At 35.4% G+C, this 17,880-nt stretch overlaps 4 protein-coding genes across 6 annotated transcripts; 3 read left to right on the forward strand and 1 right to left on the reverse strand.

Moving 5' to 3' along the window:
• Positions 1–731: 731 nt before the first annotated feature.
• Positions 732–5,218, forward strand: LOC107646295 (Rho termination factor). 3 transcript variants are annotated; one of them, XM_021103795.2, is made up of 7 exons: positions 732–995; positions 1,708–1,760; positions 1,923–1,991; positions 2,092–2,426; positions 2,888–3,139; positions 3,454–3,648; positions 3,777–5,218. In XM_021103795.2, the coding sequence occupies exons 2-7, from the start codon at positions 1,724–1,726 to the stop codon at positions 4,830–4,832; spliced, it is 1,944 nt and encodes a 647-aa protein (XP_020959454.2). In that variant the 5' UTR covers positions 732–995; positions 1,708–1,723; the 3' UTR covers positions 4,833–5,218. The 3 variants fall into 3 exon arrangements, with proteins under 3 accessions (XP_020959454.2, XP_088346429.1, XP_088346430.1); XM_088490303.1 differs by lacking the exon at positions 732–995 and adding an exon at positions 1,217–1,317; XM_088490304.1 differs by lacking the exon at positions 732–995 and adding an exon at positions 1,347–1,405.
• A 738-nt stretch (positions 5,219–5,956) lies between these two features.
• On the reverse strand, positions 5,957–8,825 carry GPDHC1 (6-phosphogluconate dehydrogenase family protein). The gene is made up of 5 exons (XM_016349551.3): positions 7,534–8,825; positions 7,234–7,455; positions 6,759–7,006; positions 6,519–6,658; positions 5,957–6,276 (listed from the first exon to the last, which is right to left on the reverse strand). Exons 1-5 carry the CDS (start codon positions 8,207–8,209, stop codon positions 6,153–6,155), a joined length of 1,410 nt encoding a protein of 469 aa, XP_016205037.1. The 5' UTR covers positions 8,210–8,825; the 3' UTR covers positions 5,957–6,152.
• Positions 8,826–9,738: 913 nt separating this feature from the next.
• Positions 9,739–10,276, forward strand: LOC148554462 (uncharacterized). Its single transcript, XM_088489975.1, has 2 exons — positions 9,739–9,928; positions 10,002–10,276. Exons 1-2 carry the CDS (start codon positions 9,739–9,741, stop codon positions 10,274–10,276), a joined length of 465 nt encoding a protein of 154 aa, XP_088346101.1.
• A 4,345-nt stretch (positions 10,277–14,621) lies between these two features.
• On the forward strand, positions 14,622–17,788 carry SFGH (S-formylglutathione hydrolase). Its single transcript, XM_016349555.3, has 7 exons — positions 14,622–14,853; positions 14,951–15,068; positions 15,454–15,501; positions 15,917–16,113; positions 16,972–17,070; positions 17,158–17,223; positions 17,349–17,788. The coding sequence occupies exons 1-7, from the start codon at positions 14,704–14,706 to the stop codon at positions 17,529–17,531; spliced, it is 861 nt and encodes a 286-aa protein (XP_016205041.1). The 5' UTR covers positions 14,622–14,703; the 3' UTR covers positions 17,532–17,788.
• Positions 17,789–17,880: the final 92 nt, after the last annotated feature.

Raw genomic sequence — 17,880 nt, forward strand, 5'->3', positions numbered from 1 at the left:
TATAACAATTTTTTCCCTAAAATTATCCTGAATTTAATTTTATAGTCCCCACCACCACTACTTCCCTATAATCCTAGTCTTCCTCCCTTTCTTTCCCCTCCCTCTAAACTATCGTCTATGAAATGTTGATATTTCTTAACTTGACAGATCAAGAATTTATTTATTATAGATCTAAATTTCATTTAAAAATTTACAGTTAATCAATAAATTACTACATATAAAACAAAATTCAAACATTCAATACTAATTTAAACAAACCACTAAATTGAACAGCCCACCGACCCAAATTAATTCTTCATGCATGTGTATTAGACTATTAGTCAAACAAAATATAGCTGGCAAATATGTATACAAAAGAGACACAAAATGTATTCGCAAAATTTATTCATTTTACAATCTCAAGGTAGTAATAATTAGTCACTGCAATCCATGCATTGAAAACGTAAACATTTCTGTATATCAATGCAATGGCATGTTTATTTATTTTCTCTTTGAAAAATATTAATAGAAAAAATATAAATATAAACATTATTAGTCTGGACTCTGGACTATATTATGGTCATGGAATAGTGGGCCCCATCTTACATCATCCACCGATTCGCCGATAAAACAAGAAAGAAGCACCTGAATCACAATCCGACGGCTAACAACTCATTGAAAAGCGGGTCCCACTTCCCCACGTCACATCATACGAATTTACGATAGTACCCCTAGAGAATCAACGGAATATCGGAACCGGCCACCGCCTATTCATTTTCTCACACTCTCGTTCGTTTCTGATATCTCACTGCGACGAAGCTCGTCGCTTTCAATGGCAGCCTTTTTTGCTGCACAAGCAAAAAATCACACTCAGAAAAATCGCACCATCTCTTCTCTCTTCACTCTCCTTTTCCTCCTACTTCTCCTTCTTCTTCGGCTCTGAATCCCAAAACCCATACTCCCCCGAAACCCTAGACACTAACATTCCCCCCTTTTTTCAGCTACATCAGTTCTAAGTAAGTGACCACTATAATAATCACTGTTTTCTTCGCTTCCTTCCCGGGAATGAAAATGTACTTCATTTCTCGCATTAATTCGAAAAGAAACGGATCATTTTTTACTGTGTTACTATTGTCCTACTCATTTTCCCCCTTTCTGAGTGTGTGAGTGAGCTTGTGAAGTTGCTGCGTGGGTTTCTTTTCTGTTTTTGTTCATTTTTGTTTTCTTTCGGGGATGCATTTATTGATAGCGTTGGGTTAATAGGGTTACGGGTTGACATGATTGTTTGATGTGACGATCGTTCTTGATGCCACATTTAATTAGCTGTCGATATCCAAGGTGGTGCGCAGTAATTCCTCTTCTCAATCGAAATTGAAGTTTATTGCTGCTGTTGTTGTTGGAAGTGATCTTCTTATTGTAACTTGCTGTAGGGTTTTTGCTGTTCTCCATTTTTGATGATATTTTCTTCTTCCTCTTACTTCAGTCATCACTTTTTAGTTTGTAATTCCTCTTTCCACTTCCTTTGACCTTTTTATTCATCTTTTTGAAAGAAGCCGACATTCTTTTGTTTTGCAACCTTTTTCCCTCTTTCAGCATTCGGCATTTATGTCGGTTTTGAAAGAAATGAATGCATTGCTTGTTTATGTTAACAGTACTAGGACTACCATTTTTGTCATTTGTTGAGCCACCTTTGATGTTTTTTGTCACCATTTTGTGCTTTCGTTTCAGGATATAGCTTCAATTCATGGCTTGGGATCTCTGGGGTTCTTCATACGACCAAGGTTTCTTGTTTTCTCTCATTATCATCTCTCTGTAATTAATTTCTGTATGCTCAATGTTGCTATGTACAGTTAAATTTACTGGGTTGCATGAAATTTGCCCCTTTTCTCTTTGCTTCCTTTTGAATGATGTTTTTGCTTTTGTACATAATTTATTTGTTTCAGTTTCCTGCAAAGATAATTACTCTGATCATCCTGAGTGGCCATATGGCTTCTTCTTTGGCTGTGACCCTGGTATTCTTTCAATCTTACTCTATCCTGCATTTATCCAGTCTTCTTTGTTTGCATCACTGTTACTGTATTGATTTACTTTATATCTTTATTCAATTTGTAGATGTGATAGAGGAAGATGCCTTGAATGAGGAGTACTGTGTTCAGGTTTTAAGGATTTTGATCACCAAGGCAGATACCGAAATCAAGGAACTTGAAAAGGATCTATCGTCCCTTCAAAATGAATTGGCCTGCGCTGAGCATGAGAAATGGCCTGAAATATGTTGCAGTGCTTTGACCGAAAGAATCAATTGGCTGGATGTTGCAATTAGTGCTTTGAAGAAAGATCATGCTGATGAAATAGAGACAGGGCTGCTATTACACAGTAAGCCTGCTGAGACACTTAATGAGATAGTGAAGGCTTTACAAAGGGATCATTGTCAAGATGAAAACAGCCAGGTTTGACATTTGAAATCCCTTCCTCTTTCCAAGTTTACAAAATGTGATATTTTTCTGTTCCCTTTGAAATCATTGCAATATTGATTTATTAGTATGGAAATGTAGCTTATCGAAGTATATGACCATAGCTATTAAGAATTATGAATCACCTACTATGTCCTAAAAAGATTAAGATTTATTAGTCTATTATACTATAGCACATAATATTACTTTAAATTTTTATCTTCTATTTTAAGGGTGCATTACTGTGTTGCAAGTGCTGGTGATTATGGTCAAAATTCAAATATCTCTGTTTATCCCTTACTTTCTGTTTGTTTAGCACATAGATTTGTCTCTCTCCGTGGTCACACTAAAGCATCCTATCATAGTATAGTTCGACATAAACATGGTCTCTAACTGTTGACTCTTTTTGGTATCACACTTACCTGATATGAGTTTTATATGTCTTTAATTTGAAGCAGCTAGTAGGTGCAAACAGCTTGAATCCAGTTATGAATGCTACTAAGTGTGCACTAGATAAAGAGTCTAGCCAAATTAATTCGAATATAGTGATAAAGGAGGAAAAGAAAGAGCAAGAGGAATCTAAAGAACATGAGGAAAGTAAACAACTCTGTGGAACTTCAGAAAAGTCTAGAAACTCATCAGAACTGTCAGAGATGCAACAAAAGAGACGGGATGGTGCTGAAATTGTTGACATTGCTGATATGGTTGAGGTTGAAAAAGTTCAATTGCTATATTTTTGAAAAAAGAACGTACTGTTTTTATATTAGCATGCAAATCAATCTGTCTTGTTTTGTTTCCATTTTGCACTTTCATGAAAATCAAAGCTCATAAACCTGTTTTATGCTTGATTTATTTGAGGCAAACTCCATTGTTAAACCTGTTATGGAGAGGATTATTTATATCCACTTAGATTAATCATTCTTAAATGATGTTCCTTAAACTCCTAGAATTGGGTTTCTTTGTTGTACTTGCCCCAGCCACTGGACCTGTATAAATCCTGATTAAGTTTTTTGTCCCCCTAAAGGAATTGCTTGCAGGGACAAGTCTTGATTTGGAAGGTATGAACTGTTCTTCTGGACTTTCTGATGGGATGAAATTATCAGGGACATCAGATGATAACGAGGAAGTCGGACGAAGCCAACTCATTGGTACAGATACAGGTCAAATCTCCAATCAGCTTTCCCCCGTGGGAAATGGAAATACTTCCAGTGAATGCAAGGTACAAGAAGCCCGTTTGTCCAATTTTCCAGTCTATATATCCTTTTGGATTAGCAGCAGTTGTTTTTTAAGTTTAATTTTCAACAAAGTATTTATTCTTGATTTTGTTTCTCCCCTTTAATTGTTTAGAGAGAAGTTGCAATTGTCAAATCTATGGATGTCAGCTCAGATGCTCTTATATCTTCCACCAGCATCAAAGGGAGGAAAAAGTGTAACGATTCCAAATTTGGTGCTTCAAATAAATGGAAAGGTAGAAATTCTGATTTAGAGAAAAAACTCTGTGATTTTGCTCCAAAAACTCGAAAAGCCGTCAAGAAAGAACCTGAGGTTGCTACAGCTGAAGATTTGGACTCTATAAATCATCCTCTACAAATTGTGTTTCCTCGAGACTTGTTTCCTGTTGATACTGAATTGAGCCCCTTTAAAGGAGCTAATGGTAAAAATTCCCAAGTGATTAACATTGAAAAGTCCAGTCTTACTCATGCTCAAAGTTCTGCATTGATTGCACTGCTTGAGTCACAAACCAGAAATGCCCCGTACACTGGCTTACAGCTGACAGATAAAGAGAAACCACTAGCAGAAGGTCTTAAAACGACGAAAATTTTTGAGAACTTGGCACAGTCTGATATAAGCTTCCCTTCAAAGCTTAAAACTGAGGGAAAGAGGAGATTTGAATCTGAGACGACTTCTGCTGGCGAACCAGATGACATCCCTGCAGAAGTATCCACAAGTACATCCTTAATTGTGTCAACCAAGAGGCAGCGGAAATCAACACGCATCAGCATCACTGATGATACCAGTTCAAATGTCTCCTTGAATAGCAAGATGACAAGAAGTGCAGTACTGGCTGACCAATATGAAACTGAAGTTGGTGCTATTGTTCCTTACGACAGTGAATTTTCGGAGTCACAGAAGAAAAAAAAAGGTTCAAATGTTAAGATGGACAAGCCAAATCCAGATGGGGTTACCACAGACAACAGAGGTGAGGTTGATCTTCAGATTTTGTACTCAATGGTTGGTTCCACCCATGAGACCCCAGAATCTCTTCTTGAGACTTTGAAGAAATTCACAATGGATAAATTGAGGGCCATGGCAAAGGATAAAAACGTGAAAAAGTACTATAAGCTTAACAAAGGAGAGTTGGTCGCACAGCTAGTTGAGCGGCTCAGTAGCAGTAACTGCTGAACTTAATCTTGTAGTATTGGGCTTATTGGGGTAACCATTTTCTGCCTTGCTTTTTTTTTAGGAGGGTTTTGGTACAGGAACTGAAAATAGGGTTCTGACATAGTGATGAAATAACAAATAGGCAAACCAAAATGGATATTGTGAATTGTACAGCCTATAGATAGAATACTAGGAGTATTTTGTAAATGAAAGGAAGTATAGGTTTTCTTCCTTGCAGCTTTGTTTAGTCTTTGTGACCTTAGAGGAGGCCTGGGACTCTGGTGAGATATATCACGTTCATGTCCTGCTAAGATCTATTATGATGATATAATATATATCTGAATACGGGAAACTATGACGTTTGTCTTATCTCTTAAGTCACTAGCTAGGCAAAGATTGTGTTTGCTTCATAAAGCAGCCATAACCACAAGACTTGTTCAACCTGGAGAAGGTAATAGCATCCTCTCAGAAAATATTTATTGATGTTCATGAAGAATGTGTTTGGTATTTAATTATTTATGACTATTAGATAGATATTAAAGAGTAAAATCAGTGGTTGTAAATATTTTTTAAGCACACATTAAATGTGTTTAAGGAGAATATAAGTATACATTAGGTAATCAAAAGTTGATTTATTGAAATAATTTTAGGGTTTTGTTAAAGGACACTTGTTAAGGTGATAAATGATAAATCTTATAATCAAAATCCAAAAGCATTGAAAATTTTCTAAGTTTTGGCTTTTCAATAAAAGCTTTTCGCATTAAGCCTCTTAAGAATTGCCATGATAAGTCTCATAATGTTAATATCGTTTCTCTTGTAAGTTAAACAAACTATTACTTAACCTTCTCTTAAACAAGTTCCAAGAATTATGTTCCATTGCATTGTTGCCTCTATTTGTATTTATATCCATTTGAAGTTTAATTGTGTATTAACTCGTACAAAGTAGGATCAAGTATCTCCCAATTGTAATGGGACACCTATTTTTAACATGTTGGGTCAAAGAAGATGGTACTTTGACATGTTTCTTCTTTATCTCTTTGGGTCAGATTAAAGGACAATGTTAGTTGCCAAAATATCAATTTCACATTTCTCGAGTCTCAATTCCATAATAAAGACTATGTACTACCTCTTTAACTCTGACTCAGTTAAGAAATCATCAGTACAATTACTTAAAATGGCAGATGTGTTTACACATATATTGATAACTGATATATACACACAATAATGCAATACAAAACCCATCAGAAAATAGTAATAATACATTTATGTATGCTCATCAAAGTGTCCCACTTTGAAAATGACTCCTATTTATATATGATTACATTCACATGGATAACATGATCATGGCTGTCCAAGAAGTGAAGGCCTGTAGAAAACATGGCTCTGTGCAATCTCAATGCGTTCCCTGGGATCATTCAGATTTTCATCCCTCAGAGCTTTCAGAATTGCTTGTGATGATAGTTCTCTGATAAATTCATCAACCACCAGAAGCATTTGGAACAAAAAAAAAAAAAAAATGGAATAAGACTTGGTGTATTGTCAAGATGCATAGAAATTTTCAAATACTCCATCCATTCTATAATATTTGGACACGGATCGTATCCAAATACATTGATCTAAAAGTATACGTAATTTTTAAAGCGACAGATATTTCAGAACAGAAGATATATCCGAGACTCCAGATAATTATTACAGTAGAAAAATTACCTCGATATCAATATTTTGTAGAGTGTCTTCAAGATAGGGCAAAGCTCTACAGGAGCAACAGGCTTGTTTTCTTCAGGATGCAACACATTCAAGCTTGATTGGCTCAGAAGCTCAAAGAATGCTTCCACTGCAGACACTCCCTACAAATACATAGAAATGAATATAATTCTTATCACTGTTTTAATGCATACAAGAAGAAGAAGAAGAAGATAAGAGAAAAAGAAAAAAAACTATATATACCTGTATCATTCCTTTGCCACTAATGCTGTCACCCATGTCAGGGCTTAGTTGACCTTTTGCTAACATTTGACCATACCATGCATTACGCCCTTTTAAGAGAGTCACATAAGTATCAGCCAACAATGGTCCTGCAAGCTTTTCAGGCTCTTCAGCCAACAAGTGAGTAATGAAGATCATCTCTGATGTGCAGTGTGCAAAGTATACAGATTTGCTTGTTGCACTCTCATTGGTTAGTGCTGCTACCATACCTGAAAACAAGATGATATAGATTACAAAATCAGAGTTAATGGTTATCATGTTAGAGATGAAATTATCCATGTACTTTTACTCAACAGCTTGAATATTGTTCTGCTCTCAAAACCACACACAGTCTAATATCTAGCATGATATGCTCCTTTCTGTATTTTCCTTAAAATTGTGGAATCTTTTGAAGTAACCAAACTAAACATGTGAAATAGATAAAATTGAAGTTTACCAGCTCCAATTGCATAGACATTTTTCAAGCCTCCCATGACTTCATGAGTGACAAGGTCACTGTTGTCCCACACAATAAAATGGGGTTGTCTTAGAAACTTTGCAAGAGGCTTCCTCCATTTCTCAGCACCACAAATTCTTGCATTGGCATACTCCTTGTTGTAGATTTCTGATGCAATATTTGGACCCCCAAGATAGAGTATGTTCTCCATAGGCACTCCAGCTGGCAAAAAGTTACATTCCAATGAAGAGGGAACAAGAGAATTCTAAGCAAAGTTAATAATAGAAATGAAATGCTTACTTGCTTGGTGAATCATCTTAGTAGGAGTAATAATATGAGGAACAGGGTCCAATGCAGCTTGAATACCCTTAGCCAAAGAGATTATAATAGGAACTGTGATCCTCTCCTTCCAATACTCACTAATCTCTTCAAAAATCTCCCTTGTCTCAGTTGAAGGCAATCCATTAACAACAATATCAGCATCCCAAACAGCTTCCTGCAAATTAGTAACAACTTTCAAGGGACAAAGGGGTGTGTCAACCATGTTCAAGCAAAAACCATCCTTCAGAATCTCATCAGCAAACAGTGTCCTATCCCCTAGCCTCCCCTCCACATATTTAAGGTAAGCGCATCGCCGGATCAGCCGGCGCAGGACGTCTTCCCTCGAGTTAATCACCTCGAAGAGGTGCTCGGCCGTCGCCCTGTCCACTGCCCTGCCTGCCCTCCTCCATATCCTAATCTGTATCTTGTCCCTGAATTGCCCATAACTGTCTTGAAGCAATGCTGCAAACACACTCCCCCATGCACCTGCTCCTACACTAACAATTCTCAGAGGATCACCCTCTGATTTTCCAATCAACTTCCTAAGTTCATCAAGCTTCTCCTCTGATAAACATCCACCATTCTGAACACATCCATTTTCATACGCTAATGTACCATTGCTATTTCTAAACCTCCCCATTATACTCCCAACCATGCTCTAATTATGCCTTCTATCTCTGCTTTTATATGCCTCAAATCTTTTTCTGCCTCTCAACTAACTAGTACCAAATTTTATTCTTTTCACCTTAACAATAAGATTACGTTAACTAAATTATTATATCTAGAGTTGGTTGATATTGCTTGACCAAAAGCTCCAACATTAATAACTAGGGGTCTTTTTCCAGAATTTTCCGACCAACAATTGAAGCCTATCAATCATATCACCACCCTCAAAAATTTAATTGCATGAATGCATCACTCACTCTACACACACATGTATTATATTTAATTAATTAATTAATTAATTAATTTAAACAGTGCACATGAGGGGGCATTATTAGATAAAAAACATGAAGAGAAAAAAACAAAATAGAACTTTGTTTTCTCCGTCTATAAAGTTTGTTGATCTACCAAATAGAGAACCAAACTTTCGTGCTGGGAACTACAAAGTTATTAAGTTACTGTAGCCTTTCATTGAACTAATTAATTAAGTCATGAACACAGCTTTTTTAATGGTAGAAACTAGAAACCGACATAAATTAAAAGGTGTATTAACGTACAAATATCGTATTATTAAAAATAATTATAATTATGAATAAGATACTAGTTGTGAGGCATGGGTGTCCACAATGAAAGGGTATCTATCCTAATCCAAATGGCATTAAAGGCTATTGTGGGTGTTGCCAACTTCCCCATCGGCCATTAATATCGAATCGAAGGACTTGGCCTATTTTTCTCATTTCTCATTGTGAAATCATGTGACTCAGAACTCACAACCTTAGTTGTTATTACCCTATTGGCCCCATTCTGCCTCCATCTTAAATACTCCTCCTTCTTCCATCTGCTTTTAAAGGACACTTATTAATTCACAAACTATTATCACTATTATTGTACTGAAATTTAATTTTGATGCACTCACACAATTTAAAGAATTTTAGAGAATTATTTATTCGGTCAAATATAAAAAATAATTATTTTTATTAATGTGATGTTATATAATTAAATGCACGTATGAAAGTACTTTATACTGATATTACATCAAAATTAAATTCTTATTTTCAGATTTACCTTAGTGTGTTAAGGTTTCCTTTAGTCCACTAAAAAAATTTTAAAACTTTTAAATTCATTGAAAATTTTAATAAAAATATTTTATACATCTAAAAACTAGTCATCAAATCGAGATAAGCCTCAATATAGTCCCTGAAGTTGCACTCGAGCCTCAAAGTAGTCCCTGAACTTTAAAGTTCCTCAGAGTCATCCCCGAACTTACACTCCGGGACTCAAAGTTGTCCTTCCGGCAATTTCAGTACACGTGGCGCAACCGTAAAGGTTAGCTGGCAGCGTTGGTGACACGTGGGACTCACAACGGCTAGCTGATGTGGCAGAGTAAACTCTTCCGACTCAATTTGGTCCCTCAGGGTTAGTTAAAACCCTAATCCCCAATTTGAAGGCCACATTGTTCACTCTGCTCTCTTCTCGTTGGTGCTGTGTTCTTCTCTTCTCCCTCTCTGAAACCCGCTGGTTATGGCTACCACGAGCAATGCAGCTGGGAGCTCGAACAACCCACGATCATTTGGAAGCATCATGAGGAGAATGAACAGAAACAGAGAAACTCGTTTGCCAGAATGGTGTGCCTGCGGGTCGAGACCGGTGCTCCGGTGGTCAGGGACGGATTCTAATCCAGGGAGACCGTTCCTGGGTTGCCCAAACTACAATGTAAGTGTTGTTGTTGTTGAATGCTGTATTGGAGGATATAAATTTTGCTGATTGAATTTTCTTTGATGTGCATACCGTTGGGAAGAAATGGTGTGGATTGTTTTTGTGGGTTGATAAAGTTTTGGAAGATGCCATACCATGTGATGATAGAACAAGACATTCAGTTGATGATGAAGAATGGAAGATGAAGATGGCTTGGAAATTTGGTAAATTAGAAGCTGAAATTAGGGTTCTAAAAATGGGAGAAATTTTGATGTTTGTCTTCATGCTGCTGATTGTAATTGGTGTTCTTGTATTAAAGCTGGATAGACAGCAGGGTCAATTGTATCTAGCAAAAAACAAATGACATGCATGTTATATGCATTCCTTGTTCATGTAGTTGTTCCTATCCTTTTGTTTGAAAGAAATAAAAATTAAGGTGTTTGATTATATGCATACTTCTGTTTCTGGACTTCTTTTCAATGAAATAGAAATGGACAGCACTTGAACTAGTCTTAGATTTGTAACAGAGGATAATATATAAAGAAAAGGCTGAGAAAACTCAATTGAATAAAATCATAATTCATAATTCATAATTCATATTCATATTGGTAATGTTTGATTCAAAAAAGGCATTATAGAGCCAAAATACCAGCAAAATAGATACAAAAAAACAGCCTGCTTTTCCTAAAATCTCCAACACTGGGACAATGTTTTAGGCATTGTAAACAACATCAGCAAAATAGATACAAAAAAATAGCCTGCTTTCCCTAAAATCCCCAACACTGGGACAATATTTTAGGCATTGTAAACAACATCAGCAAAATAGATACAAAAAAACAGTCTGCTTTCCCTAAACATAATCATCCTAATCTTCATTTTTTGTGTCTGGGTGTCTTGAATCCAGGATTGGGCACAAACTTCATGAAATTTGCAAGCCTTGTAGCAGTTTCCTGTGTTGCACCTTTGCATGTTGCTTGATCTGCAGCTGAAATTCTATGGAAATTAGGTTAACTTACTAAATTGCTAAATATGCCTTATTTAGAACCTTTAGCTGATACTTTGAATTGTACTTTGGCTAGGTAATATATTGGTGTATAAAGCGGCATGCTTCCAGAAATGGAAATCGAAAAGAAAAATTCATACACTAATTTTATGATTACTTTTGCATATTTTTAGTGGTTTCTATGTTGTAACTATATACTTAAACTCACCATTTTTAGCTAAAAAACCACAATAAGAGGGATGACTTAGGAATGATGCAATGCCCAACCTGATATGGAGGTTACAAAATTCTAAACCGGATAGGTACAAGTGTAGAATTGATATAAATTAACAGGGCAATTCAAACCCTGCTACATCAAAGTTCAAAAAGTTAACCTTAGTCATTAAAGACAATCAACTACTATTATTGACCTAATTTCTAATTATTGTGGAATAAATTTTTTGGTTTAAAAAATCCGACTAAAAATTGTAAGGTGAAAATTATGAGTATTGAAAGTGTCAATCGCCACAGATTCTAGTGTTATTGATAAATGTTTACTTAGTTTTACATAGTTAAAATGGATTCTCATGCTTTCACCAGGTTCTTTCCTAATAGACGTGCTAGCTTTAAGTCATGCGATCATATGAGGCTAACTCATAGCTTATTATCAATTTATCAGAGTATTTTTGACATTTTTAATAGAACTCTAGAGATATTTGATAATGGAGCTGATATTATATAAGTGCTGACTATATTTGTATCACAGGAACCATTTTCAAACACTAACTAGGTGTGCTTAACTATGAGTGAAGCTATTTATTTTTGGATAAACATGGACATTCGGAACCAAAATGATTGATGAGGAAAATAGAATCAGAAGACAAAAGGATACAATTGTGCCTACATGCCATAAATAAAATGTTTGAAAAGAAGATCATTGACAAAAACCAATGTACCTGAACCTGCAATTCTTGAGCAGAAAACTCCAGCAAGGCACCTAAGAGTCTCCTCTTAAATATAGGCAATGCTTCCTCACGCCTTCAAGACATTCAAGAATAGTAATAATATACATTAGGACCTTTTTTTTCTATTCGAAAAAGTGTAGTCATTGGAAACTTTTTGGCAAAAAAAAAAAAGTTTCCAAAAGTCTTCTATGAAAAGCTAACTAGTATCATAATTGTGTATTCCAAGAGAAAAAAAGTTAAATGAAGCACATAAAGCACAGAAGCACATTTCAGCTAAACTTCAGATAATGGCTTATCATCATTTAAAATCATTCATGAATTTTCTCTTCTACAATTTTCATCATCACTCTCACTAATCAGTCAAGTTCAGAATCCATTATCAGAGTTACAAAAAATTTCAACTCCCTAAAAATCTTTACTTCTGTGATCATGCAAACTCCGTTAAACAAAATACATTGATCAGAGTCATTCTCCTCAAACACATTAACAGTTTGAAAACTCCTCCACTAAGAGCAGTAAACCCTAACACATAGAGAACACGTTTTCATATCATCAAAATACAAGAAACACTCCTACTCTACAATTTTGCTTGGCCAAACCACTACGAAAGCCAGTTGTGATCAAACCCTAACATAGAGAACAAAACAGAGGCGTTCATACCCACCAATTACAATCGAAAAAAGGCCTGAACTTTGTGAATATTAGATGAACAACAACATCAAAAAATAGAGGAACCACATATTTTTTTCATTTTTGGCTTACCTCTTTCAGAGAAACAAGGCTGCCCAACTTTGTGTATGAAGGAGAGGAAAGCAGCGATGCTCCAGAGCCAACGTCTTCCACTGAAATCGGTCCGATCAATGGAGGAGCACATGCGCCATTGGAGATTGACGGAGGGAGAAGAAGAAGCCACACTCTGTGTTGTGTTTGTTTTGTGTGTAGAGAGGAGGGAGACAAAACGTTATGGAAACATTGAGGGAGGGACGTAGTGAGTGTGAAACGACGTCGTTTCATGTCATTTTGGCGTCACAGCCAAAACGACGTCGTTTCTGTGAGTCCCAGGTGTCAACGACGCTGCCAGCTAAGCTTTTCGGTTGCGCCACGTGTGCTGAAATGGCCGGAAGGACCACTTTGAGTCCCGGAGTGCAAGTTCGGGGATGACTCTGAGGAATTTTTAAGTTCAGGGACTACTTTGAGGCTCGAATGCAACTTCAGGGACTACATTGAGGCTTATCTCCATCAAATCATCAAATTAGTCATATAATTATATATTTATACATATTAATTGTATAACTTTTTTATCAATTATTAAAATAATTAAATTTGAGTAAAAACTTAAGTGCAGTTAACTTCACGTGAAATTGATAGTTGAGAGACATTAAATAATTTGACTAATTTAACTAAATTTTTATCTAACGGTTATCGATTATCAACTTCACGTGAAGTTGCCTGCATTTGAGTTTCCACTTCAAATTTGTTATCGCATAATAATCAAACATGTTATGATAAAATAATGTAACATTTTTGTAGTTGGATACTAGAAAAAAAATTACGAAACATTAAACACATATTTTTATATATAGAGATTGATAAGTGGTTAATTTTTTATATTCATCTAGTATCATTGAAATTTTAGTTATTTAATTTTTCCATAATTTTTTATTAAACATCTTAATTACTACGTTTAGAACATTTGTTAATGAGACCTGTTAAATTTTATGATACTTTTTAAAATTCATAATCTGATTTGTCTTTATTTTACTATTATTGTTGTTGCAGGCGTCTCCTTTGAAGTTATGCTAAATTACTTGCTACTTGCTGAATGGAAATACTTTTGCCAACGTGACAGTATTAGTATGAAGGTATGAAGGTTATTAATAGCTTTAATTTTAGGTTAACTTCGGTGGCTTCTAAAGTTTTGAACTCTTATTTGCTTGAATTAATTGATATTTGTTGCACTCGTGATTCATTCATCAATATTCTGTCCTTTTCCATATGTAAATATCTCACGTCCATGGTAAATGGTAATTTTAAATTTTTGCAGAGACCGTACATATAATAATATTATATATAAAATGTAAAGAATTTTTTAAATAAACTATAATAGTATTATTTTGATAGAAAAATGTAGGGCCATCAATTTTAGTGATGTGTAGCTATCAAATAATTATTAATAATGATTTTAATGGTGTGAGATTGGTGTGAGATTTTATCTAAACTCACTTTTTTTTTGTTGGCCAAAAATTGAAAAAGTTGCTGACCCCTAATTTTTTTTTTATTATTGAATACTCTAGAGTCTTTACAATAATAGTACAGAATTTTAGGGAGAAAAAAAGAAAAACGAGACAAAAGTTGTTGTTACGCCGAATTTGGAAAAGTCAAACTTATAGACTCCGAGTGAGATATTCAACTCATGATATTCATTTTTTCACTTGTTTAAAATATTCATGCCAATCACAGACGTTAAGGTTGGATAACCAAAATATGAACTACTTACTCATCAATGTAACATGCATTCAAACACGATTTCAATCACTATAAATGCAATTATTATAAAATTGACTTTTAACACCATATTTTTTTAGTTTTTTTTTTTTTTACTTCCTTTCTATTGGGCTTCCCAAACCGAAGATCTTTTTATATATATAAATTGTAAGATACTGGATTTATATTCCTTTGGGCCTGTTTTGTAGGCCCAATGTGGCCCAAAAAATAGAAGGTACGGAAAACGACAACGTTTTGCAGATATTTGAGGAGAGAAGAAAGCAAGTTCAATTATTAACGCTTACAGAGAGTAGAGAGTAGAGAGTAGCGAGTGAGGTGAAGAGAAAGAGTGAATCGGAAATGGAAACGGCACCAAGCGAAATCAGCAGCTCGAAGATGTTCGGCGGTTACAACAAGAGGTACAAGCACTTCAGTCCAACACTTGGATGCTCCATGACCTTCCACGTGTACTTCCCTCCTTCTTCTTCTTCTTCCTCCGCCAAATTCCCTGTAAGTTTTACTATTCTTCTTTCGATTTCACTTCGGAATTGGAATAGCGATTGCGATTGCGATTGCATGATTTATTGATCGTTATGGTTTCGAGAAGGTTCTGTACTGGCTGTCGGGGCTGACGTGCACTGACGAGAACTTCATCGCTAAATCGGGTGCTCAGCGTGCTGCTTCCGCTCACGGCCTCGCTCTCGTTGCTCCAGATACTTCTCCTAGTAATGCTTCTTTTTTATCAACTCTCAAATGCACTTCTGTGTGTCTCCTTCGATCAATATTGTTGACTTACATTCACTGCATTTGCGGAATCCATCCTTGCGTTTATGTATTTATTTTTTGTATAAGTGTTCTTAAAAATTGTAGTAGATCGTTTGAGTAAGATTGTTAAGAAAAAGAAAAAAGAAAGTTGAATCTGAAAACTGTTTGTTATTTTTTATTATTATTATTTTTGTAACATCAGCTGAGTATTGTCTTTGAAGTTCTTTCTGAAAACTTATTTAAATGCAACACTAGCTTAGGGTTCTTTTCTGCGCATTTTTTGAGAGCTGTGTTCTGTGTTCCGAGTTATTTAAGTTGTTGTTGTTGTTGATGATGATGATGCAGGAGGCTTAAATGTAGAAGGAGAAGCAGATAGCTGGGACTTTGGTGTAGGTATGTTCATATGTTTCCCCTAGAGACTATTTATTTTCGGTTATTCAGCATAAGCTTCAAGCCGAGCCTATTTAAAAAAGTTGCAGCTGTGTCTGCCTTAAGATTCTTCTTGGTATGAGGTTATTAAATTTCATAAAAACTATTATTTCTATCTTTTTTTAATGCCCCTGGAGGAGTACAATACCGGTGATTGTTCAGATTTACTGATTTACACGTTATATTTATTGTATTGTGCAATGTATATTCTTCTTATGTTTTTTAAGGAAAAATTGAAGGATAACTCATTTTTATTGTACGACTGTAGTGTTATGTGGAAAATTTCTGATATAGTCTATAGATAGGAACTACCTTTAGTTGTGCAGCCCCTATATTTCTTTATAGAAGTTCTCCTAGTTTGGTTTGCATTCCATACTAGGTGCTGGGTTTTATCTCAATGCTACACAAGAGAAGTGGAAGAATTGGCGGATGTATGACTATGTTGTCAAAGAATTGCCAAAGCTTCTGAGTGATCATTTTCCGCAGCTTGAAACATCAAATGCTTCTATATCTGGTCACTCTATGGGTGGACATGGTGCTTTAACAATCTACCTGAAGAATCTGGATAAATATAAGGTATTGCATCTATATGACAATAAACTTGTAATTATAATGTAGTAGTAGGAGATACTTCTAACTTTCTCAGAAATCTCCATGATAATTGTGGATCATCTTACTGTTGAAAGTTTTGATGTGCTCTGTAGATTGTTTGTGAGTTGCTTTAGAAACTGAGTTGCTATAAACTAATGTTCAGTATGTTTTCTTCTTCTTCTTCTTTTCTGGCCTGTCATTGTATTCAGTTGTAATTTAATTGCTAATTTAGAGGCTGAGCGTTATTCTCTTATGTATTGCACAATCAAGTTCTTATCATATTTCACAATTGAAGTAATCATTGTCATGTCGAATAAGTGCCAAGGAGCTTAAAACACCATAGTAGTGTAAAATATTATCACTCTATCGGTTGTGTGAGAATATGAATTTCCTCCAAGGCTACTACTGGACATGAACTTCTGTACCTTTTCATTAGGGTATTTATTTTGTTGGATTTATTTGGATATACATAATTTATGTTGCCTAGCTATTATTGTATTGTAAATTTGTAACTAGTGTATCACTTTCAAAGTCAATGCACTTTATGGTGCAATGCCATACTGATCAATTTGGATGATTGCTAATTATGCTTAGTGTAGGGGTTCATGTATAGTCGTATCAAATTGGTTCATATAGAGACAAGGATTCTACATTTGATAATACTAATTAAAAACGTTTAAATGTGTATATTTGCTAGGTTTTGGTACTTTTAAGTTTGTAGATCCCCGTAGTTCATCCATTTGGGCAAAGACAAGATTTATCTTGTCATTTCTAGAATCACATCAATTACTATGATTCTTAATTCCTTCTCTTCCGTGTTTATTTCTTTCATGCTTGTTCCAGTCAGTCTCCGCTTTTGCACCAATTGTAAATCCTATAAATTGCCCTTGGGGGCAGAAGGCATTCACAAATTATCTCGGCGACAATAAATCTGATTGGGAGGTATGTTAAGAGTGGAAATTGACTTTTGTTTAATTGACATATTGGTCTTGATTTTTCATTAGAATAACGCTGAGTGGAAAACTGCAGGAGTATGATGCCACCTGTCTGATAAAGAAATTTAATGCTGTACCCGGCCACATTTTGATTGATCAGGTAAAGAGACTTCCTTCCGGAATGATGTTTTGCTAAGGGGCGGTTTTTTCCTTGCATAAACTATCTGCATTATTTTGTTGAATTCATTTTGGTTTTTTCTCACTTCTAGTTGCTGCACTTTCCAGGGGGAAGATGACAAATTTTTGAAGGATCAACTGCTACCTGGCAAGTTTGAGGAGGCATGCAAGAATGCTAATGTTCAACTCAAGTTGCGGCTTCAAGCTGGCTATGATCACTCATATTTTTTCATTTCGACCTTCATAGATGATCACATCCAGCATCATGCCAAAGCTCTTAGTGCACTGTAATGATCAAGAACTATTTCTGCTGTACTGGATTTACTTTATTTGCTTGTGATACCTTTTATTAAAATGTGGATCGAGATTCATTTCTCTCGAGTTCAAAACTAGTTCTACGGTCATCAATGTAATATAGTCTTCGGCTTTGTTGTTCTACTGTTATCAAGATTTGATAGTATTGAGGATCTTCTATCCCACTATCCCGTAGAATTGCAACTTGCAAGAATAATAATCCAATGTGAAATTTATAAGCGGTGTTATTCAAAGCTGTAGTCAGTGTTACATTTGCATCTTCCTTGCAAAAAATTCTAGCGAATTTGACGTCTTTCCTTCCATCAAATACCCAAGCAAGCTGACT

This window comes from Arachis ipaensis, chromosome B6 (genome assembly GCF_059453495.1).
Source record: "Arachis ipaensis isolate K30076 ecotype BB chromosome B6, ASM5945349v1, whole genome shotgun sequence".
NCBI classification, from domain to species: Eukaryota; Viridiplantae; Streptophyta; class Magnoliopsida; order Fabales; family Fabaceae; genus Arachis; species Arachis ipaensis.

Bases quoted from the DNA above. Each gene is read 5' to 3' on its own strand.
- LOC107646295 (XM_021103795.2), top strand. From the start codon at position 1,724: ATGGCTTGGGATCTCTGGGGTTCTTCATACGACCAAG. The intron at 2,427-2,887 runs GTTTGACATTTG...AATTTGAAGCAG, and splicing joins GTCAAGATGAAAACAGCCAG to CTAGTAGGTGCAAACAGCTT. The intron at 3,140-3,453 runs GTTGAAAAAGTT...GTCCCCCTAAAG, and splicing joins ACATTGCTGATATGGTTGAG to GAATTGCTTGCAGGGACAAG.
- GPDHC1 (XM_016349551.3), bottom strand. From the start codon at position 8,209: ATGGTTGGGAGTATAATGGGGAGGTTTAGAAATAGCAATGGTACATTA. The intron at 7,456-7,533 runs GTAAGCATTTCA...ACTTTTTGCCAG, and splicing joins TAAGATGATTCACCAAGCAA to CTGGAGTGCCTATGGAGAAC. The intron at 6,659-6,758 runs GTATATATAGTT...ATGTATTTGTAG, and splicing joins GTGGCAAAGGAATGATACAG to GGAGTGTCTGCAGTGGAAGC.
- LOC148554462 (XM_088489975.1), top strand. From the start codon at position 9,739: ATGGCTACCACGAGCAATGCAGCTGGGAGCTCGAACAACCCACGATCA. The intron at 9,929-10,001 runs ATGTAAGTGTTG...TCTTTGATGTGC, and splicing joins CCTGGGTTGCCCAAACTACA to ATACCGTTGGGAAGAAATGG.
- SFGH (XM_016349555.3), top strand. From the start codon at position 14,704: ATGGAAACGGCACCAAGCGAAATCAGCAGCTCGAAGATGTTCGGCGGT. The intron at 14,854-14,950 runs GTAAGTTTTACT...GGTTTCGAGAAG, and splicing joins CTTCCTCCGCCAAATTCCCT to GTTCTGTACTGGCTGTCGGG. The intron at 15,502-15,916 runs GTATGTTCATAT...ATTCCATACTAG, and splicing joins TAGCTGGGACTTTGGTGTAG to GTGCTGGGTTTTATCTCAAT.